Source organism: Propithecus coquereli, unplaced genomic scaffold (assembly GCF_000956105.1).
Source record: "Propithecus coquereli isolate 6110/MARCELLA unplaced genomic scaffold, Pcoq_1.0 Scaffold81, whole genome shotgun sequence".
Classification (NCBI taxonomy): Eukaryota; Metazoa; Chordata; class Mammalia; order Primates; family Indriidae; genus Propithecus; species Propithecus coquereli.
In genome coordinates, this window is record NW_012154285.1 from 5,578,852 (window position 1) to 5,602,346 (window position 23,495).

General features: G+C 42.5%; 1 protein-coding gene across 1 annotated transcript in view; it reads right to left on the reverse strand.

Annotated features, from left to right (window-relative positions):
* PPTC7 (PTC7 protein phosphatase homolog (S. cerevisiae)) overlaps positions 1-12,562 on the reverse strand; it is a 45,428-nt gene extending 32,866 nt beyond the window's left edge. The window contains exon 1 of the mRNA XM_012663492.1: positions 12,090-12,562. Coding sequence (XP_012518946.1) covers positions 12,090-12,312 — 223 coding nt within the window. The 5' untranslated portion in view covers positions 12,313-12,562. The remainder of the gene's footprint in view (positions 1-12,089) is intronic.
* Between the last annotated feature and the right edge of the window lie 10,933 nt (positions 12,563-23,495).

Genomic DNA, 23,495 nt, shown 5'->3' on the forward strand with positions numbered 1-23,495 from the left:
CATCCTAGCTCACAGCAACCTCAAACTCCTGGGCTCAAGCGATCCTCCTGCCTCAGCCTCCCGCGTAGCTGGGACTACAGGCATGCGCCACCATGACTGGCTAATTTTTTCTATATATTTTTAGTTGTCCAACTAATTTCTTTCTAATTTTAGTAGAAACAGGGTCTCGCTCTTGCTCAGGCTGGTCTCGAACTCCTGAGCTCAATCTGCCCGCCTCCGCCTCCCAGAGTGCTAGGATTACAGGCGTGAGCCACCGCGCCCGGCCTGTAAAAACATTCTTTAGAAAGATACTCAAGAAAATAGTAACACTGGTTGCCTCTTGGGAGAGGGACTTTGTAGCTTGGCGACAAGAGTGAGAGGGAGACTTTTCACTGTACACCCTTTTAAATTCTGAACCATCTGAAACGTGCAGCATCTTCAAAAACAACCAAACTAAAAATGACAAAAGTAAAAACATCTTCTATAGCTTCCTACCGAAAAAACAAAACAAAAGAACACCCAACTCCTTAACATGGCAACTGTGACCTTTAGCAATTTGGTCTCAACTGTATTCTAACATCAATTCTCAACAGTACCCTCTATCCTGACACCACAAGGAACAAGACAGCTGTAGTTTGGCCAATCTACTTTGCCTTTGCTGATCCTCCAATGTGGAGAGTCTTAGCATTCTTCTCATTTGCCTCACTTCAGTGAAAAATCATCTTGCGAGGCCTGATTGCTTCCACAACACCTAATGTGCATTCTTTCACACTGGTCCTGTGCTTATGTTTGCCTTCCTCACCAGACTGAAAATTCAGAGTTAAAGTCTGTTTTGTTCATCTTGGTTTCTTCACAGTACCTGTCAAGGGCTAACAAACAGGAAACAACCTGTGAACAATGAATTCAGTTGACTGCACTGAAAAGTTAGAATACCAACACTACTCTAGTATACAAACTTTCAGCCAAAAACTCCAAAAAGAGAATGAATCTTGTATCAGATCCTAGCACTGCACAAGGTGTCATTCCCTGGGTCAGAACTTGCTACAAGATGCTCCTATTAAAGAGAAGGCTGCTCTTGTACAAGTGTACAAGATGCACACTTGTAGCTCCAGCTAGTTGGGAAGCTGAGGCAGGAGGATCACTTGAGCCTAGGAGTTCAAGGCTGCAGTGCACTGTGATCATGCCTGTGAAGAGCCACTGCACTCCAGCCTGGGCAACATAATGAGATCCCTTCTTGAAAAAAAAGAGAGAGAGAGACTGAGAGACAGAGACAGAGAGAGAGAGAGAGAAAAGGAGAGAAGGCTGATGGAAAGAGCACTTGAAAGGAGTCTGGAGATAACACTACTCCACTAACTGGAGCTAGGACACTGGCCAAATTACTTCTCTAAGCTTTAGTTTCCTCATCTATAAAGTGAGGGGCAGGAGGACACCTCCTCTCTAGAGTTCCTTTTTCAGGTCTAAGATTCTGGGACTCTAAATCACACAGCAAGAAAAAAGGGCCCATTCTAGAAACTCTTTATAATATAATGGTTAACAAATACAGCTAGACTTTATGTTTCACATGCAATGTTACATTTACTGCATGAACCAGTTTTGAAGCAAAGTTTCCATTTCAGGCTTCCCAATTTATCCTCTGTCCCTATTACACTGCCACATGTACATTCTCAGAGAGATTTCAATAAAGACTCAGACAGTAGATACACTTCCCCTTGTCGTTTCACTTTAGTTTTAACCACCTGACTAAAATATTGGTAAAGTTTTTCTCTTTTAAGACATTAACAAAAAGTCAGGTCAACCATTTTTCAATTTGAAATTCTAAAAAGAGTAAAAGGGGTGCAAAAAAAAAAAGGTAAAAGATGGTTATAGATTAGCATTAACTGACTTCACTGAATTCAAATGATCTGTAAATAATATGTACAGAACATACACTAGTCAGCGCTTATCCAAGGTTTTGCTTTCCAGTTTCAGTTACCTGAGCTATAGTACAAAAACAGTTTGAGACCATATTCACATAACTTTTATTACAGTATAGTTATAACTGTTCTATTTTATTATTGTTGCTGATTTCTAACTGTGCCTAATTTATAAATTGAACTTTACTGTGTTCATGTTACATACATATAAAGGTATGAATGTATATATGTATAGGAAATAGCATAGTACATGTAAGGTTAGGTACTATCCACAGTTTCGGGCATCCATTGGGAGTCTTAGAACTATCTATCCCCATGGATAAAGGAGGGGCTAATGTATTTACAAAACACACTAACCTTGTTATTCAAAGCAATGAGTGAATTCAGCATATGTTAACAAGAAAAACAATAAGGTCAAAGTGGCCTCACAAAAACCAAGAGAAATGGATTTCTAAAAATAAGGCTTGGCAGGGTGCGGTGGCTCACACCTGTAATCCTAGCACTTTGGGAGGCCAAGGCAGGGGAGGACTGCTTGAGGCAGGGAATTCAAGACCAGCCTGAGCAAAATGGCAAGGCCCTGTCTCTACAAAAAATGGAAAACAGCCAAGCATGGTGGTGTGTGCCTATAGTCTCAGCTACTCAGGAGGCTGAGGCAGGAGGATCACTTGAGCCTGGGCATTTGAGGTTGCACTGAGTGAGCTATGATGATGCCACTGCACTCTAGCCCAGGCAACAGAGCAAGATTCTGTCTCAAAAAACAAAAACAAGGCTTGCATAAGACATCCCTGTTTAGATTTTCTCATTTCATATAAACACTAATGACCATATCACTCATGGTCAAACCATAAATGGTTTCTAGCTTTTACGGAAATAGCTTAATACATTAACTGCCAGGAGAGTTGTATTTAACTTGTGAAGCATATGTAACTCACTCATCTCTACCTTGGAAGCTGTGTGAACTATTTTTCAAGTTGCATATAACTCACGCACAGAAAACAATGAAAAATAACAAATTTTTCGTTAAGTTAGAAAGGATTTTTTTTTTTTTTTTTTGAGACAGAGTCTCACTCTTTTTGCCCGGGCTAGAGTGAGTGCCGTGGCGTCAGCCTAGCTCACAGCAACCTCAAACTCCTGGGCTCAAGCAATCCTACTGCCTCAGCCTCCCGAGTAACTGGGACTACAGGCATGCGCCACCATGCCCGGCCAATTTTTTTTTTTTGTATATATTTTTAGCTGGCCGATTAATTTCTTTCTAATTTTCGTAGAGGCGGGGTCTCACTCTTGCTCAGGCTGGTCTCGAACTCCTGAGCTCAAACAATCCGCCCGCCTCGGCCTCCCAGAGAGCTAGGATTACAGGCGTGAGCCATGGCACTCGGCTGAAAGGATTTTATTTTTAAAGTTTTTATTCTATTCTCATAACAAAACATCATGGCCCCAAGGAAAAAAATTTTTTTCTAGTGTGGCAGTCAATGTGTTAAATCTATTTTCTTATTCAAAACTGCTATCGAAACAGCAGATGTGAAAACAGAAGCACTTCTGTTTGCTTCATTCAGCACACCAACCTTTTGCATCTACCTCAAATGACAGCACAAATTCTGACAAGTCAAAAAACTTGCTAGACGACAGTATCCTTGAAAGATCAAAATGTAAAGTCATAGTAGTCCAAAAAGAGATAAATTCCTTTTCTTTTCAAAATAGTCTGCTGGCTGTGATTGGTAGCTCACACCTGTAATCCCAGCACTTTGGGAGGATTCTTGAGGCCAGGAGGTTGACACCAGCCTGGGCAACACAGCAAGACCCAGCTCTACAAAAACTGGGGAAAAAAAAATTAGCCAGGCATGGTGGTGTGTACCTGTAGTCCCAGTTACTTGAAAAGCCGAGGCAGGAGAATCACTTGAGCCAGGAGTTTGAGGTTACAGTGATCTATGATTGAGCCACTGTACTCCAGCCTGGGTGACAGAGTGAGACCCTGTCTCTGAAAACAAAATAGTCTGTTAATGGGTAAGAGAAAAATCAATGCAAAATGTGTTGGAATTGGTCCGAGTAAAAATAGTACTGGCCCCTTCAACAGAAAGCAGTCTTTGTAGGAAGTCACTTTTGTAGTCTCTGGCAAAGTTTTTGCAGTCATTTTGTAGTTCTTGGGATTCATACCAACAATTCAATCACTTCTAGAACTATTCACCCACTATAAACTTCTTCACCTCAAAAACAAGTGTTTAAGAACCTAGTAAATTTATAAATTGTTAAATGAGACAGACTCAAGATCAACAATAAGCTTGATGATGAGAGCAATTTCAAAGCAGTTGGGAAAGTATGTAGTAGTATAACCTTTCTGGAGGGACCTACGGTAATATTTATATCAGAGGAGTTGTAAATGCTCATAGCCTTTGACCCAGGAACTCCTATTCAAGGAATTTTCCCTAAGGAAATATTGAGATGTAAAGAGATATTCACTCTGGTGTTATTTATATAGAAAATTAGAAACAAAAAGGAGGACAAGTTTAATAAATTATGGACTATACTTGCAGGAGAATATGATACAGTTATGCTTATCAGTATGGACACATGCTCAACCTACCTTTAAAAAAAAAGCATTACAGAGTAGAATACACATTAACCCAATGCTGTTTAATAATGTGTATACATACAATTATATACACAAGGGCTGGAGGGACCACATTGACTACAGATGAGTTATGAGTTACAGGTGTTTTATATGGTACTCTTCTGAACATGTGTAACTTGTATAAGCACAAAACAGAATCATTTATTTAAAAGCACTAGACCGGCCTGGCGCGGTGGCTCATTCCTGTAATCCTAGCACTCTGGGAGGCCGAGGCGGGCGGATCGTTTGAGCTCAGGAGTTCGAGACCAGCCTGAGCAAGAGCGAGACCCCGTCTCTACCAAAAATAGAAAGAAATTAATCAGACAGCTAAAAATATATAGAAAAAAATTAGCCAGGCATGGTGGCATGTACCTGTAGTCCCAGCTACTCGGGAGGCTGAGGCAGGAGGATCGCTTGAGCCCAGGAGTTTGAGGTTGCTGTGAGCTATGATGATGACACGGCACTCTAGCCCGGGCAAGACAGTGAGACACTGACTCAAAAAAATAAATAAATAAATAAAAGCACTAGACCAACAAGCCAGAGACCTAGGTTCAAGTCCCAATGTGATACTAACTATACCAGCCTTACTGAGTCAACTTCATAGATGAGGAAATACATTCAGATTAAGTGGAGTTAAGAGCAGCTACTTCATAGAGTTATAAAGATTAAATAAGTATATAACATTAAAGAGCTCCATAAATCTAAAGCACTACATAAAGCACTGGTAAGATGGTAGAATCATGTTTTGTGATAGATATTGAATAACTGGCTTAGAAGAAACAGAGTGAAGTACTTTCACTTCTTGAAGAACAAATTCTGTCACTTTCCCCTCAAATCCTGTTTGGAATCTTTTCCAAAAACATTTAGCACCTCTCTTCTTTAAAAATTTTAAACTAAATTGAAAGAGCTGTGCCAACTGCCAACTCAAGTTCATATGAGTAATAAATTGTGTGTTAGCTAATACTCTCTGCAGTAAGTCTGCTTTTACAGAAAGTCTTGATTTATGTCATTCAATTTTGTGAACTGTTTAACAATAGGAAACAAATTACTTTAGATCAAGGAGATAAAAAAGTCCCTATCAGATTTTTAAAATATAGGACAACTCCCAAACAAGACAGACACAGAAATTTTATTACTAATGACAAAAATCAGGATCCAAGGCACTTCTTAAAAAGAGCCCAAAAATTAACAACTCATTTTGAAAGGCAAACTCACAAGGCACACTATTTTCAACTGACTAAAACTTCTGGTTTGAAAAGTCAAATTTTTTTAGAAATAAAATATTGTTAACTTACTTTTCCAAAGCATTTTTCTGAAAATTCTGAACCTAAAGCCCATGTAAGGCCTATCTAAAAGTTATCACGATATATATAAAATGAATTTGACATTTAGCTTGAACTTGATGTAAGTGTTTGATCTACTCAAAGGACACGGTTGTAGGTCATATTCTAAGCCAGTGTAGTGCTTCTGGAATCACACACTAGTACAAACTCCATTTGGATACTGTTGCAATCATTCAGGTTATGTATGGCCCAGTTTCATAAAGCAGTGCTGAAGTTCAGGGTACAGTCTCCTCCCACCCAGCAGCCACCCCATCCCCCCAAAAAAAACCTCCACAAAAGCCTCCATCTGCTACAATTTAAAATCTCTTTGCAAAAATATATCTTCTAAAAAGTATAAACAGTTATGCTTCTAAAACTCAATTGCTTGCTCTACAAAGAGTCATCCAGATCCTTTAAAGAGATTATTAAAAATTGAGAAAGAAGCTGGAAGTTGGGAAAATTTAAAACTAAGCTAGAGAATCTCTAGATTAAAGATTTGTGAACAAAGGAAAACTAGCTCTGAAACTATTAACAAACAAGGAAATGACTTTTAAAAAAAAGGTACCTTATAAAAAGTACAATACGCCTATATGGTAAAATGAGAAAAATATCCAGGAGCAGGAGTTTAAAAAGCAAACAGCAAACTTCCTCCATCCATCAACCTGTAATCTTATTACAGAATGAAAGAATACTCAGAATAGTCAGCATCTAGCCAGTGGCTTCTTAAACCATGCTGTTTCATTAGTCCTAGATGGCTCTTTTACTAAACCCAGATTCTCACACTTAACATTTCACAATTTTCTCCTGAAAGCACATGAATATTATGAAAGCAGGCACATTTAAAGTCTGACTGATCTCAGAACTCACGTTTGATTGTTGCAATTTAAAAAATAACCTCCCTTATATAAAATAATTATATGTATATTAAAACTATATAAAAACAACTATATTCCTCACAAAGTTAAACAGAGTTACAATATGACCCTGCAATTCTAACCCCCCAAATTAAAAACATACATGGTCATACAAAAGCCTGTACAGGGCACTATTCACAATGGCCAAAAAGCAGAAACAACCCAATGGCCATCAACAGATGAATGGCTCAACAAAATGTGGTATATTCTTACGATGGAATATTACTCAGCCATAAAAAGGGATAAAGTACTGACACATGCTCCAACATGGATGAACTTTATAAACATGTTAAGTAAAACAAATCAGACACAAAAGGATTCCATTTATATGAACTGTATAAAACAGACAAATCCAGAGACAGAATCTACCTTCTGTTTGTTGCCAGGGATTGGGGTGGGGAGATGGAAAGTGACTGCTAATAGGCAGGAGGTTTTGGGGGAAGTGATGAAAATGTTCTGGAACCAGGTAGTGGCAGTGGTTGCACAACATTATGAATGTTGTCAATGTTATGAAGGTAAAAACTACTGACCTGTACACTTTAAAAGGGTAAGATGTTACAGCATGTGAATTACACATCTCAAATTTTAAAAATTCATTCAAGGTCATATTTGCTATCAATAGGTAGATAAGGCTAGAATTTGACTTTATTACGACTGTTTGAAAACAGCAAATTCTACCTAATCCAGTCACTTTTTTTTTTTTTCGAGACACAGTCTCACACTGTCGCCCCAGCTAGAGTGCAGTGGTGTCATCATAGCTCACTGCAACCTCCAGCTCCTGCGCTCAAGGAATTCTCCTGCTTAGCCTCCTAAGTAGCTAGGACTACAGGCCATTCACTTCTTAAATAAAATTGAGATCTTAATTTTGTTCACATAATCTTTATACTCTTTGTATCTTAAAACAATTAGTTTTAAGGCTGACATTACTCACAAAACACTCCAAAATTCTTTTTTTTCTTTCTTTCTTTTTTTAAATAAGATGGTTTGAAACACTCCAAAATTCTGACCACAATCAAAATTAGATTCAAAGGCTGGAATATGAAATTGTTTTAATTTCATTTTTAGGTTTCAAGTTTAACCAAGCTTAAATAAACATCCAACAGTTTTATAAGAATTGCTTTACAATTCAATATTCAGAGGTCAGAATTTACATGGCATAGACCATGCTGCCATTTTTTAAACAAGTGGTTTCTGTAAACTGTGGTTTAGCATGCAGAGGAGTTTTTGTTGCATTTCAGTTATGAGTCAGAATGAATAATGAAGTTATAAACACACACACACACATACACATGCCTAAGAGAAAAAGCATTAGAAGGATAGAAGTACCAGGAGATGGACTGGTCCTGAATGCACAGATATCGTCAAGAAAACTTGACCAGTGCTGTAAAAGAGGACTGGGGTGAGAAATCTAGGTGCTAGTCCCAGTTCTGTCAATAACTAGTGCAGTAACCTTGGGAAGTCAATCGACGCTCTGTAGGCCTCTGTTTTCTCATAAGTAAAATGAAAAAACTAGTCTCCAGTGTTTCTAAGTCTTACAATTCTCAACAGTCTTTGATTCTATTGTTAAGTAGCTTAGAGCTATGGGAAGCGCAGTGATTATATTAGGCAGCTCTCATATTTTTGTGTACCTAGGAAGCCACACCATATAAAGAGTAATAAGAGAACTTGGGATTAGCCACAGGGAAGAAGGAACAAGAAAAGTGTACATAGCTCCTGCTGGGACTGGTTTACTCCTGTTGGACCTAATAAAGAGAAAGCACCTTTGCCAATTTTCTAGAGGATGATAGGAGTGGTTCCTACGCCTCACCACACCCACCATAGTTGGTTTTTCCTAAAAGAAACTCACTGGGGACTCTACAAAAATGTTGTGAAGCACAAAGTACCATTAGTCACTGCGTGACTAATAAGACAGATCAATTCTAAACTAAAGAAACAAAACAGCTTTCTCTTTCTCATGTAAAAAGAAATAAACAGCCTTCATTCCAGTCAAGGAGTCCTAGATGACCACAGTAAATAATCTGAGGTGCACAGATACTCAGCAATAAATATAGTATCGAGCCAAAGAAAATGAATTATCTATAGAAGTAGAGGTTCAAAAGCACTGAAGTTCAACATAACTTTATTTACTACTCAACATAGCCTTTTGATGTAATTTAGTTTGTAACTCCAACTTCTAGAGTAGAAAGCAGTACTAAAGGCTTGATGAGACTCATCACTTCTTTCACAGCAAGAGCTAATCAGATCAGCCTGTGATGGAACGGTATCAACAAAACAGAAGTCACCATCATATGAACGGTTTCATGGGAGCCAAGGAGCAAATGAGGTCAACTCATGAAGTTATTTCAAGTGGCTCCCAACCAAGATCACTTTCTGGAAGAGCTCTTCCACAACAGGACAGTCCTAGAGAAGCTGTCCTTCACTGTCCCTATCCCCCACCATCTGCACATATGCCTGTTTGTTCATGCTTGATCTTTGTCAAATATGGCCGACGACCATCCCTTGGCCATATAAGCAACCACCTGTCTGCTTGTGTGCCTGGTGGCATTCCTTTTAAGAAGTACAGGCTGGGCGTGGTGCCTCACACCTGTCATCCTAGCACCTGGGAGGCCAAGGTGGGAGGATTGCTTGAGCTCAGGAGTTTGAGACCAGCCTGAGCAATAGCAGGACCCTGTCTCTACAAAAAAGAGAAAAAAACTAGCCGGGCATTGTGGCCCGCACCTGTAGTCCCAGCTACTCAGGAGGCTGAGGCAAGAGAATTGCTTGAGCCAGGAGTTTGAGGTTGCAGTGAGGTATGATGATGCCACTATACCCTACCCAGGGCTACAGAGTGAAACTGTTTCAAAAAAAAAAAAAAAAAAAAGTAGTGTACAGAGCTAGGGTTCTTAATCTAATACCCATGCATGGGCTTCTAGGTGGTACATGGATGGACTTCATACAGTCAGTGAAGTCCCTGAAAGCCTATGCAAAATTTTGTTTATGAGCGCATTTTTTCTGAGGAGAGAGCCCTTGGGTAAAGATCCTCAGAGGCTGTCTGTGAACCAAGGAAAGCTAAGAACCACTGGTTTAGTCCTAGGTACAAAACAGAAGAAATCTACAAAAAAGTGCCTATGTGAATGAGATAGAAAGTAATGCCTGTTATTTGAGGTTCAACATTAACAAAAGGTGCCATCTATTCAAAACAAAAGGAAACTACCATCTGATGAGCAGAAGCTGTAGTCTTTAGGGCGAGGTAGTCCACTCCCTTCATCCTCTAGTCTGGATAAGGAAAATGAAGAGAGGATCTGCCCAAGACCATTAATCACAAAACTACTAAGTGGCAAAGCTAAGCATCAAAGTAGTCCAGGTTTCTACCAGCATGCCAGACCATGAAAATATGTTTATACTTTTTAGAATGAGTTTGATCAAAATTCTCCATACCCATGTAAATATCCCACTCCACTAAGAAAGTAGCTCTCTAAAATTTTAAAAGAAAGCTTCAGTATAGGGATTTGATACATTTAAACAACCTCAAATCATCAATCAAATCACAGATCTTTCACAAAAGCCAGCATATAGCAGATTTATAAGGTGAACCTAGATGCTCATTATCCCCTATCCTGTTGAATTATGAATGCAACTTAAAAAAAGCAGCATAGGTCACAAGCTCACTGAGTAAGGCACTTCTAAATGCAATGGGAAAAGATAGCTACTGACAGCCCTTTAAAAAAGATACAGTTCAGTCATGCTAACTTCAGAGTGGATCTGTACAATTTCAATCTGCAAGGTCCCGGACCTTCTAATTCTCTCTCTCTCTCTCTCTCTCTCTCTCTCTCAAAGGTTAATATGAATAGCGTTGCCTAAACAGTAAATGACGTTTTTTCAACCCAGGTAATGCGGTCATTCATAAATTAAACTGAGAAGAACCTTTCCAGTCCCATGTTCACAAACACTACATGTGGTAGAACCAAAGATACTAGGCAATTATTTTGAGATCAGATTAAAAAAATAGTTACAGGCCGGTCACGGTGGCTCACACCTGTAATCCTAGCACTTTGGGAGGCCAAGGCTGCAGTACTGCTTGAGGCCAGGAGTTTGGGACCAGCGTGAGCAAGAGAGACCCCACCTCTACAAAAAATAGAAAAATTAGCTGGGTGTTCCAACTATTTGGGAGACTGAGGCAGGAGGATCGCTTGAGCCCAGGAGTTGGAGGTTGCAGGGATATATGACGATGCCACTGCACTCTAGCCTGGGCAACAGAGCTAGACCCTGTCTTAAAAAATAATAATAGTAATAATTACTGTCATAAAAAAGTTACAGAACCATCTGTTCCAATGCCAAACTTCCCCTGGACACATGAAATTTAAAGTAACTAAAAACTCAGTCTCACTTGAGAAGTGAAACCAAAGTGACATCTGAACCCAAACTCAATGACAACATGTCCTTCAATTTCAAAGGAAGTGCTTTATTTATGCAAAAAATTTTAATGGCATTCTATTCTATGGTATACACAAAGTCTCCACAGATGTACATTATGGTAAAGTTTCTGTCTGCATGTGAATTATATTTAGCCTTTTCTGCAAGCTCTGTCCCTAGTCTCCCAGCCCCAAAAGGTGTAACTGGAATAGGCCTTAGGAAGCACCTGTGGTCTGAAAAGGCTTTGACCAATTCTCAAAGCTTTCTTGGCTGCAGTCTACAAGCAGGTTCGGCCATTCTATTTTGGGTCAAGGAGACTGACTCTCTGTCACCCCCCAAGTGACCGCAAGTGGACAAGATCAGTTTGGGAGAATGCACTGTGAGAGTTTTTCCACCAAGCCCGCAGTCCCCCACTATGAGATTCCGAAAAGGATGAAGATTTGGTCACGATCCAGGCGGCGAAAGAATGAAGACTGGACTATCTGCGGGCTCACAGCAGCGTTTGCTCAGGATCCGGCAGCCTGTGGCCGGGCTGTGGCGTCAGGAGCGCACGAAGCAGGGATCCCCGGGGCACGCAGAGCGAAGAGGGAGGGAACCAGAGCGAGGTTAGGAACCTGCAGGTGTCACCGAGGGAGGAGAGGAGGTCGCCCGGGGCCGGCACAGCCAAGTGACTAAGAATGTGGCTCCGGATTCGGACAGACTGGTCACATTCTCAGACTGTGACCTTGAGCACGTGGCTAGACCGCTCTGCGCCTCAGTTTCCTCATCTCTGAAATGGGGGTTGTTCCAGCGGAAAACGCGCCTCAGAGCGCTTGGCACGGCGCCTGGCGCATAGTAAGCGCTCCCTACATGTGAGCTCTCTGGCTCCGCTCGCCGCCCGGAGGAGCTGGGGAAGCCCCGCGTAGGGGAGTCCCCAGGAGGCGGATCTGGGGCTGGGGCGGGGGTACCCGGGCAGGGGACTTACCGAGCACATCGGCAGAGCGGTGCCGGGCCACGAAGCACGCGTCGTCCCCGTAGCACGCGCCCTTCTTGAGGAGGCCCTTACGGAAGTCCTTGCCGAAGCCGCAGCCGGCCGTCACCAGCCCGTAGTCGCCGCCGCCGCCGCCGCCCGCTCTGGGGTCGGTCTGCGAGAGGCCGCCGAGCACGGCGCGGGCCACTAGCCGCCCGTACGAGAGGACCGAGAACATCGCCGCCGCCGCCCCCCCGAGGAGGCGGGGGGTCGGGGGAGCAGGAGGACGCGGAGGCCCGGAGCCGGCTCTCTCCTCAGCCGCAGCCGCACTGCCGCCGGGGCGCTCCTCAGGGCGGCGCGCAGTAGCCGCCGCCGCCCCTGCCCGACGCGCGGGGCCTCGCACACGCTCAGCCGCGCGCACCGGAGCCAGAGCGAGGTCAAAGCCGGCGGCTCCTCCGCCTCAGCCCAACTGGGGTCCCGGCTGCAGCCGCCGCTGCCGCCGCCATCTTCCGCTCCACTAGCGTGTTCCGGGCCGCGCCGACAGGGCCGCCCCTCCTCTAGCCACGCCTCTAGCCCCGCCCCCGATTCGCCGTCCAGGCCCAAGCCCCGCCCCTCGGGCTTGCTGCCCTATGCAGTCACCGAGGTCGAGCGTGCGCAGAGGGTGTGACCGCAGTGTCTTCTGGGAGTTGTAGTCCTGGGATTGTAGTCGCTTTTGACTTTGCTGTTTAGGCTCTAGGACCTGAGGATTCCCCCCCACGAAGGACTTAGATTAACTTAATGAAAATTACAGGTGGGCTGCTTGAAGATTTTTCTCCACTATTTTAACCGTATCCTTTAAAGATTTTTTAAAAAAATAACAACGCCGCCATCCCTTTAAACAAAAACCTGAAAGAAACCAGGATCAGGGTCACATATTGAGAAACAGGTACACAGAAATCTAGTGACATATCCACAATTAATGTACTGGAAGGGTTTTTAGGATGGCGATCTGTTTGGAAAGAAGAGACTTTTTGCATAGTCTTTTAGGAGAAATTAAGAAAATGTAATATATCCCTATTGGAGTGGGAGGGGACGCTGATGGTGCTTGTCCCTTTTGCTCTAGCCATGCTCACAGCTGCCTCAAGACCTTTGCCCTTGCTCTTCTTTCTACCCATTAGAATTTAATTCCGTTGTCTGAGGGTCCTGTGTTTTTTCGTTGCTGTATCCCCACAACACATGGGCACACAGTAAATACATGAATGAATGAAAGAATGAATGAATATCACACTAGATTCTAAGTTCCCCAAGGGTAAGAATCATCTGCCGTTGAATTATTAGAATCTAATGCAGTGCTGGGCACACACAGTAGGAGAGTGTGTCAGTATCTGTTAAATAAAAAAAAGAAAGAATAGGAACCATAAATAATAAAAGAAAGTAATGTTTGTTGAATAAAGGAATCATTGAATGAATGGGGTTCACAAACAAAAGAAAATTGACCTTTCAGGCAAGTAATCCAATTTGAAATAATTTTTAGTTTTATTGAAACATAAATATATGTTACTCAGAAACATTGGTTCTTTTCTAGTTCACTTTTGACAGGACCATAGTTACTTTGGGGATTCCCATCTTGTTCTTAAATGATTCTTTTTTATACTTTCTTAATATGCCTGAAACCCTGCCAACCATCCACTCAACGCACATTATTCTGTTATCCTAATTACTGTCATCGTTAAACATTTTTGCTGTTCACAGTGTGCCAAGTACTCTCTCTATATGTTTCTGTCGTCAAAGGTTTTCATCAAAATTGGATTAAATAAATCACTTCACATAGTGAGTAACATTTTGTCAAACATACAGACCTCCCACCCCCAAATACTCATTTACTGGATAAGAGATATAGCAAGTCTAATAATGCAGTCACACCTTGCTATTTTTTATGGCACAAGAACTGGAGATGCCCAGAAGAGGGGATGGCCCCTCTCAGAATCCTCTGCTTGGCATTTATGTCTTTGCCAGTTGTGCTAAAGGTTGTTCTTTCAAGCGTACAACACCACTACCAAATCCCAGCCAACCTGTCAGGTAATTCTACCCCAAGGACAAACTTTTTAAAATAGTATGTCAACCCCTGGTCCTTGCCTCGTGAAACTCCTTCTGACTGTTCCTACCTCTCATTTTCAGGGCATATATTATCCAATTTCCGTGTCAGTCACAAGAACCGGTTAGATGAGATGAGTAGGAACATAAGATGTGACTCTAAGGCCAGTAACCACTGCTCTGACGGGGCTGCTGTTTTCACAGTTAAGCGATACAGCGCCTTCAGTTTCTGGCAAATGAGCTCCTCACAGATGCAAGTTGCGAACAGAATCCTTTCTCGAAGCTGCTTTGCACTTTTTAAAAGGAGAGGAGACAGGGCCTCAGGTTGCCTTGAATCATTTATTCCAGAGCCAGCTCTGAAGTTTCACCTTTGTGAGGGAAGCCAGGAGAGGGTACTTTGAAAAACACCTCCTTTTCCCTCCCTGAGAAGCACGATTCATTTTGACATTTTGCTAGACTTAAAAAGCCCTGAGTTTTCTTCCTTAATAGAGTTACATTCCTAGCACTTCAAGGATTCCTGGGAGGTCAATTGCCACAGAGGCGAACAAGTGGTGAAAATACCATCTGTGCTGCCAGGGCACCTCTATGGCATTAGGAAAGAGCTTTGCACTGGAGTCACCCCCAGCTCCTAAAAAAGCCAACAAACAAACAAAAAAAATGCACGAATTTGCTAGTGAGATTTTTCTGCCAGACTTGTACACTGATCCCTTTGGGTTTCTTTTGCTAACCTATTCAAAAGGAACACTGATTAGTTTATGGCAGTTTATGGTTTCTCAACCTTGGCACTATTGACATTTGGGGCAGGGTAATTCTTTTTTTTTTTTTTTTGATACTGGCTCTGTTGCCCAGGCTATTGTGCAGTGGCACAATCATAGTTCACTGCAATCTCAAACTCCTGGGCTCAAGTGATCCTCCTGCCTGTGCCTCCCAAAGTGCTGCGGTTACAGGCGTGAGCCACCTCACTTGGCCTGGGCAGGGTAATTCATTGTTGTGGGGACTGTCCTATGCATTGGAGGGGGCTTAGGAGCATCCCTAGCCTCTGGCCACTAAATACCAGTAACACCTCCCTTCCTACTCCCAGTTGGGACAACCAAAAATGTCTCCAGATAGTGTCAAATGTCCTCTGGGGGGCAAAATTTCCCCTGATTTAGAACCCCTGGGTTCTTGCAATGCAATGCAAGTGAGCAAATATTTGTTGAGTGCTTGTTATGTTCATGGCTTCAGGCTAAGAATAAAAAAACAGTTGGTGACTTCATGGCAGTCACAGTGTAGTGGGAAGGTTAAAACTTAGTAAATATAGAGAAAAAATAAGCACCAGCAGTTGAAATAAAATAGGGATCTGGGAAGGGGAAAAATGAGACCCAGGGCATTGGAGAACACTCTGGGGCCCTTCACGAAGACCTGACATTTGTGAGAGCTTGAAGGAACAGAGGTCTGAGAAAGGGGTATAACCATTCCAAGAGGAGGAAACAGAAATTCAACAAATGCAGAGTGTGATTGGAGGAAGGCAAGCAGTCTAGTGCAACTTGGCCTTAGGATTTGGAAGAGGAATAATAAAAAATGGGGCTAGGAGCTGGGTGCGATGGCTCTCGCCTGTAGTCCCAGCTATTCCGCAGGCTGAGGCGGGAGGATGGCTTGAACCCAGGAGTTTGGGGACAGCCTGGGCAACACAGTGAGACCCCTGTCTCTAAAACAAACAAACCAATATGCTAAGTTAAAGAAGCCAGACACAAAAAACCACATATTGCACGGTTCTATTTATATGAAATGTCCACAAGAGGCAAATCCATAGAGACAGAAAGTAGATTAGTGGTTGCCAGGAGCTGGGGGGAGGGGCAAATGTGGGGAGGGACTGTTCATGGGTACGCGATTTCTTTTTGGGGTGATGAAAGCTCTGGAATTAAATAGTAGCGATGGTTGCACAACCTTGTAAATATGCTAATAACCACTGAACTGTACTCTTTAAAAGGGAAAATATGGTATATAATTTCTATCTCAATTAAAAAATAGTTTAGGGGCCGGGCGCGGTGGCTCACGCCTGTAATCCTAGCTCTCTGGGAGGCCGAGGCGGGCGGATTGTTTGAGCTCAGGAGTTCGAAACCAGCCTGAGCAAGAGCGAGACCCTGTCTCTACTAAAAATAGAAAGAAATTAATCGGACAACTAAAAATACATAGAAAAAATTAGCCGGGCATGGTGGCGCATGCCTGTAGTCCCAGCTACTCGGGAGGCTGAGGCAGAAGCATTGCTTGAGCCCAGGAGTGTGAGGTTGCTGTGAGCTAGGCTGACGCCACGGCACTCACTCTAGCCCGGGCAAAAGAGTGAGACTCTACCTCAAAAAAAAAAAAAAAATAGTTTAGGACCTACAACAGGGGGCCTTATATGCCAAGCTGAGGGTACTTAATGCTGGAGACAACAAAGGGTAGACAAATTCCTTTAATATACCAGGTAATAATAATGATAATAATAGCAATGAGAGTGAGATCAATAGATACCATAGACTGCGCACTTACCATGTGCTCTGCCTGCAGTATCTTCTCTGACCATCTATTTAAACCACCCAACCAGTTGCGTTTGCATTTTTCTTCATAGCACAGAGCACTTATTTATTTTGTTTAATGTTTGTCTCCTCCCTGATTAAATGATAAGTTCCATGTGAGCGGGGAATTTTGTCCATTTTATTCACAACTACCTCAAGTGTCCAGAACAGTGCCTGGCATATAATAAGTGCTAAATAAATACCCAACGAGTGAATGCTGCTGAATGAAAGAAACCGAGAGATCCCAGAGAACAAGTGACTTATTCTACAGCTGAGGAAAGGGGCTGAGTAGTATGTTCATCCCACAGGAAGCTGGTAGGCAGAGCTGGGCTGAACTGGAGAGGTGTCCCTGAGACACTTAATGCCTGAGTGGCAAAGTCCTTGTCAAGGAACTAGCCATAGGCTGTTCTTTCCGTGTAACTCATCTTGCTTTGTGTCATGTGTGATGGTCATGTTTTTCCCATCTAGAATCCATTCCCCCTGCTTCTCTGATTGTAGTATTCTGACTTTCCTTGGAGGAATAATCCAACACCCCCTAGGTTGCTGTCGTTTGGTTGGAATTGGACCAGGACTCCAAGAGTGAACACATGAGGCAGGTCTGGCCAATCACAGCACTGTATTCTCTTGGTCGCAGTAATTGGTCCAGGAAGAAGGCACATGACCCAAGCCAGACCAATGAAACTCAATTATAGGATTTTGCTGAATCTATCAGGAAGGAGAAATTATCCCCAAGGTTTCTAAGCTGGTAGGATGCAAGCTTGGAACTGCTGATGGCCATCTTTGTTACTACTTGGGAGGAACCAGCCTGAGAATGAAGCCAATACAGACAGAAGCAGAGATGGTAAGAAGCAGAGGCCTGGTAAAATGGATCAAACCTCTGAATCCAGCTTTGACTGAGGGAGGATCAGTCTCTGAACTCATATGAATTCCCGAGTTTGCTCAAGCCGTTTTGATTTTGGCTTGCAATGCAGTGAATCCTGACAAACACATCATGTGATCCAGGTACTATGGCTACAATTATTGAGTGAAGAACAAGTCCCCAAACCAAAGGCAACTGTTAGAAGGGAACTTGTCCTTCACTTAGTTACACAGAGGAGAGGGAACTTCCACTCTTTAATAGAGAAATTATGGAAGGAAAACTTCTGACCTCTTTCTTTGGTACCCCTGTGAGATGAGGAGTGATTTGTCTGAATGGCGGGTTTGCGGGGCGATGCTGAGCATGTTGCTTCTTCCCTTTCTCTTTCTTCTTTTTTGCCATGACATCACCTTTGCACACTTGTTTTCTTCCTCCACCATGGGGAGCCCGTCCCTATGGAAGAGGCTTGCAGTCACCCAGCCTGTGACTGGGTAAATCAATTTAATCCAGAGGGAGATTACGTACATAACTAAGCCATGTTCTCCAGTTAGCCTTATCAAAGCTGATACTTTGGAGTTCTAGTTGCCTGATTCATGCACCTACTTCTCTGTAGGTTTGGAGTTTGGAAACGCTGAGAAAGGTGTAATTAATTAACACCCCATAAAGCCCCAACATGGTTTTTTTTGTTTGTTTTTTGTTGTTGTTTTGCTTTGCTTTTTTGAGACAGGTCTTGCTCTGTTGCCTGGGCTAGAGTGCCGTGGCATCATCATAGCTCACTGCAACCTCAAGATCCTGGGCTCAGACAATCCTGCCTCAGCCTCCTGAGCAGCTGGAACTACAGGCATGTGCCACCACGCTTGGCTAATTTTTCTGTACTTTCTAGAGACAGAGTCTTGCCAGGCTGGTCTCGAACTCCCAACCTCAAGCATCCCTCCTGCCTCGGTCTCCCAAAGTGCTAGGACTACAGGTGTGAGCCACGAAGCCTGGCCCCAACATTAATTTAAATTTTCTCTTTAGAAAACTTTGAGAGACAGATGCAAGGACTGACCTATGGGCGCTAAAATAACACGTGGAGATCAAATTTCTGATGCCGTCGATGCCGTCAGGGCTCTAGGCTTCAAGGTAATTATGAGTCCAGTGTGTTCTTGACCTGGGCAGTGTGTGACTGCTACAGTTGTTCGGCATGATTCTAACTGGCAGGAGCCTGAGTACAAGGGCCTCTGGGCCAGGCCTTGACCTAACCAGTGTAAGCACAGCTGTGACCTCAGCAGGCAGCTGGGACAGGGATTCGATTATTGGGGGAAAAGTCTTTCTGACCCAAAGCAGGCTTGCCTTAAAGAGGGCAGAGCGTTAGCTTATAAGCCTTTAGGCTCTGGTGGATAGGTTTTTGCTTCTTGTAGGTACCTCTTTCAGCAAAGCTTTTGGCCGTTCACGTTGACTCTGATTTTTTAATTGTGTAAGCTTTGACCATGGCTTTGGATTAGGGGAGTTCGGATGCTGACTTTGCCCATAGAATGGGGGTATTTTTATTAATGAAAACAAATGAAAAGAACAAGGTGCTTATTATATAGGAGATATGCTCCTTTAGAGAACATGAATGAAAACCCATGAGCTAAGAAGTCAGTTAATGAGGCTTATGCCTGGACGCTTTTGTCTCTGGGAAACAGGTTTGCTTGAGAAATCAAGGAGGACCTGACTTGTTTTTAAAAATATGCTTCTGTTGTGCTACCAGGACAGAGTGGAAGAGTCAAAGACAAATAAAGGAAGACTGACTAAACTGGAGGAAAGCAGGTGAAAGGGAAATGATTATTATTTTTTTTTTTTATTTTAGAGACAGGGTCTTGCTCTGTTGCAGGCTGGAGTTCAGTGGCGCAATCACAGCTCACTGCAACCTGGAACTCCTGGCCTCCAGCAGTCCTCCCACCTTGACCTCCTAAAGTGCTAGGATTACAGGCATGAGCCACCACGCCTGGCCTGGGGCTTGCTTTAAAAAGTTGATTTGAGGAGGCCAGGAATTTGGGACTAAAATGTGGAAGTAAAATCCTAGAGATCAACTCTGAGACTGCATGAGACAGAATGACTCCTTTCATAGTCCCTTTTTTGAGATATAAAGAATTATGCCTTATTGGGGGTAGGGGAAAGGGAATTTGGGGAGGAATTATATGCGGTTTTTCTTTTTATTCCTTGCCAAGGCACAAAAAGTCTGTCCCCATTACAGAGGGTTTCTCTCTTCTCCTTCGAGTTTGACGACAGAATGGGAAGCAGTTCCTAAGTTCCTCCATTTTTTACCACTCTCCACAACACAGGGATCTTCCTTAGTTAATGGATTTTACTAAATTACTAGGGAACAACAAAAGAATAGTAAACAAGAATGTCAAAAATTAAAACATGCCTCATTCACATAAGGAATGAATACACGTCAAAAGTTTATTCAACTTGTCAAAGAGGAAACAGACGGGAAAGCTGGGTCAGAACACATTTTGAGGAAGTAGGTATTTGAGGAAGTAGGCAATGTAGTTAGATGCAAAACTAGTTAATCTTCCACAGGGTAATAAAAACTATAAGCTACAGGGTTCTGTTTTGTACTGGAGAGAAATAATTCACAACTCTACTGGACAAAAATCTGGGCAATAAATAGCTAGGCAAACAAAGGAATATTCCCTGGCCTGTAAATGCCAAATCTGGCCCTGTTGCTTTTGTTTATAATGAAGTTTTATTAGAACACAACCACATGCTGCTTTTGTTGTGTAGTGACTGAATACTACGATGACAGAGTTGAGTAGTCCACAGATAGCAAATAGCCTGCAAGGCCTAAAGTATTTACTATCTGGAACTTTATATTAGTTTTTTTTTTTTTTTTTTGAGACAGAGTCTTGCTCTGTTGCCCAGGCCAGAGGGCCGTGGTGTCATCCTAGCTCACAGCAACTTCAAACTCCTGGGCTCAAGCGATCCTCCTGCCTCAGCCTTCCGAGTAGCTGGGACTACAGGCATGCGCCACCATGCCCGGCTAATTTTTTCTTTTCTTTTTGGTAGAGACAGGGTCTCGCTGTGGCTCAGGCTCAAGAAATCCTCCCACCTTGGCCTCCCAGAGTGCTAGGATTACAGGCGTGAGCCACCACGCCTGGCCTGGAACTTTATATTAATAGAAAAAGTTTGCTAACCCCAGGCTAGAGAATTAAATCATCTTTGGGTGAACTTGTTAAACAATGTCCTAGATGACATTGAAAGGACTACACTGCCCTCTCTTGGTCTTATTTCCAAAATTTGGATAATTTTTCTTAAAAAGGAGATGTTTGGCTTAAAAATTGGGGGGCATTTTGAGTCGTTATCTTTGGCCTATACTTCCTAAATCTTCCTTTCTACTCACCCCACAGCCCCACCACCCTCTTTCTGCATTAATGAACATCTCAATGCCCCTTAGTCAACCTTTTATTTTTGTTTTTTAGAGACAGAGTCTCTGTTGCCCAGGCCATAGTGCAGTGACATCATCGTAGCTCACTGCAACCTCAAACTCCTGGGCTCAAGTGATCCTCCTGCCTGAGCCTCTTTAGTCATTGGGACTACAGGCATGAGCCGCCTGGCTCTACTTAAGTATAGAGTTTATTCCACTCAAAGCTTGAGGATAGCGACCTGGGAAGCACAGACTTCCGAAGGGATGGGGTTAGTGTCCCAAAGTGGGGAAGCTAAAGTTTCACTTACATAGGCAGAAACAGTTGTAGCCAAGTTGCAATATTTTCCATACTAGACCAGTATATGTTACAGCAATTTCATTAGCACAGCTTGCCACATTCCAAGAAAGATGCCATTAACATTCCATAAGGGGCAGTAATATTTGAAGGCTGGGGGTGGGGTTGGGGGGGTGTCTCATCTTTGGCACTGCTTGGTCACTTCTAAGCATTTATAGGAAAAAGTAGAAGTAGCAACTGCATTCTATGTGACTCAAGCTACACAGCCATATTCCTCTCCAGGCTCAGAATAATTTAAAATTCCAATAGCTTTAAGTTTGAATTTCACATATCCCAACTCTTTTCTCAGAGGGTGGAGCTTATGAAAACCTATTTTTAAATACAAGTAGGCCTGAAAAACAATTTGTGGAGAGTGATGTTTTACAGCAACATTTTTGCTCAAGAGGGCATTCTATTTCTGGGTAAGGACTTCTGCAACATACTGGCCCATTCTCATGGAAAGTTTTCTTGGGAGGGCCCCTCAGCTTCTTGAAAGGAAGTTCTAGAGCCGTTGCTAACTGGAGGTTCTGAGAGGGCGATAGCAGTGTTTGCTGGACCATTGCTGTTTCTGGATCTTGGCACATAGTAGGTGCTCAGTAAATAGGTGTTGCGTGAACTAGAGCCAATGAAAGAATAGAGTTTTTCTTCTCTGCTCAGTGTCAGCCCTAAGGGAGGACCAAGTTTTGGTGACAAATGCTGCCATCTGCAGGGAAAAAGTGAAATGGCAAGATTCAAAACTGCTAAGCCCTGAGGAACATACAGTCAACTTCAAGGCAAGATTAACACAGAATTTTTCTCCTTTCATTTTATTAAGACTTAATCAACACCATTTTGCCTTTTTCAAATAATGGAACCCACACTACCCTTTCTCAAATAATATTTTTAAGCTCTTTGAGTATTTATTAAGTGCCTCGCACCATGCTGCACACATGCAGCTTTGGTACCTCGGTACCACGATTATCCCCATTTTATAGATGAGGAATCTGAGCACGGAAAGCATGCCCAAGGTTACACAGCTAGCAAGTGGAAGAACTAAGGATTTGAACCCAAACACTCTGGCTCCAGAAAGTGTGCTTTTTTTCCCCCCAATAGACTTTATTTTTTAGAGCAGTTTTAGGTTCATAGCAAAACTGAGCAGAAGGTGCAGAGATTTCCCATATATACACCGCCCCCACACAGGCATAGCCCCTCCATTGGAGACTGTGTGCTTTTAATCATTTCACTATATTACCTCTCCACAACTGATACGGAGAATGTTTACATAAAACATATAGAAACATGGCAGATTGAGCCCGTGCAGTTTCTTCTGCTCTCTCCTGAAACCCTCCTAAAATTATAGTAAAGGAATTAAACAGGTACAAACCCACAGAGAATGGAAGAGAAGAATGCTCATGAGAGATCTCACATCCTTTTTGGAAGATAGAAAGTGGATGGATGGATGGATTAACTGAGTGGAGAAACCCTAGTTCTTGCAGAAGGAGATGACAATGACTAATAAACAAGTTGGAGCTCATAAGTCCCCCCTCCCCCCAAAAAAGCTCAGGAATTGAAGGTTGAAAGTCCCTGGGGTGAGAGGAGGGACAGAAAACAGATAATTAATTAAACATAAATAACATCTGGGGAATGGTTAGACCCCAGATTCCCCTCCTTGTGAATCCCTTGCCCCAATCCCTGTAGAAGATTAGGTATTTATGCTGTAGAGAACTTGAACCAGAGAAGTTCCGGGTTTAGGGATAGCAGTAGAGAAAAGGGTGGAGGTAAGGTAACATCCTAAAGTCAGAGGGATTAAGTGAAAAGTGTGCAGTTAAAAAAGTCTTAACCTAATAAGGTTAAGATTAATAACTTTAATAAGCATATGGTTGGTAGTCATCTTAGTATTGTTATTCTGTATTGCTATCAGCATTGTTATTCTGTTATTAGTATTGTTATTTAGCTAAATGTGTATTTGGGGATAAAGGAAATAATAAATTATGTTGGAATTGCTGAGAACCAGGCTTTATGGTGTGAGAGAAAAGAGATACATTTGCAAGATCAACATGGTTAACAAAAACCTCTGTCATGTTGATTTTAATTGGAAGCATCGGTACGATGGATTTTATCTTGAAAGAGTACATATTTCTTAGTTCTATCCACTGAAACAGCCTGTCATTAATAACCTACCATGAAAAGTTGTCATATTTAGCAAATAAAAATACAGGACACCCAATTAAATATGATTTTCAGATAAGCA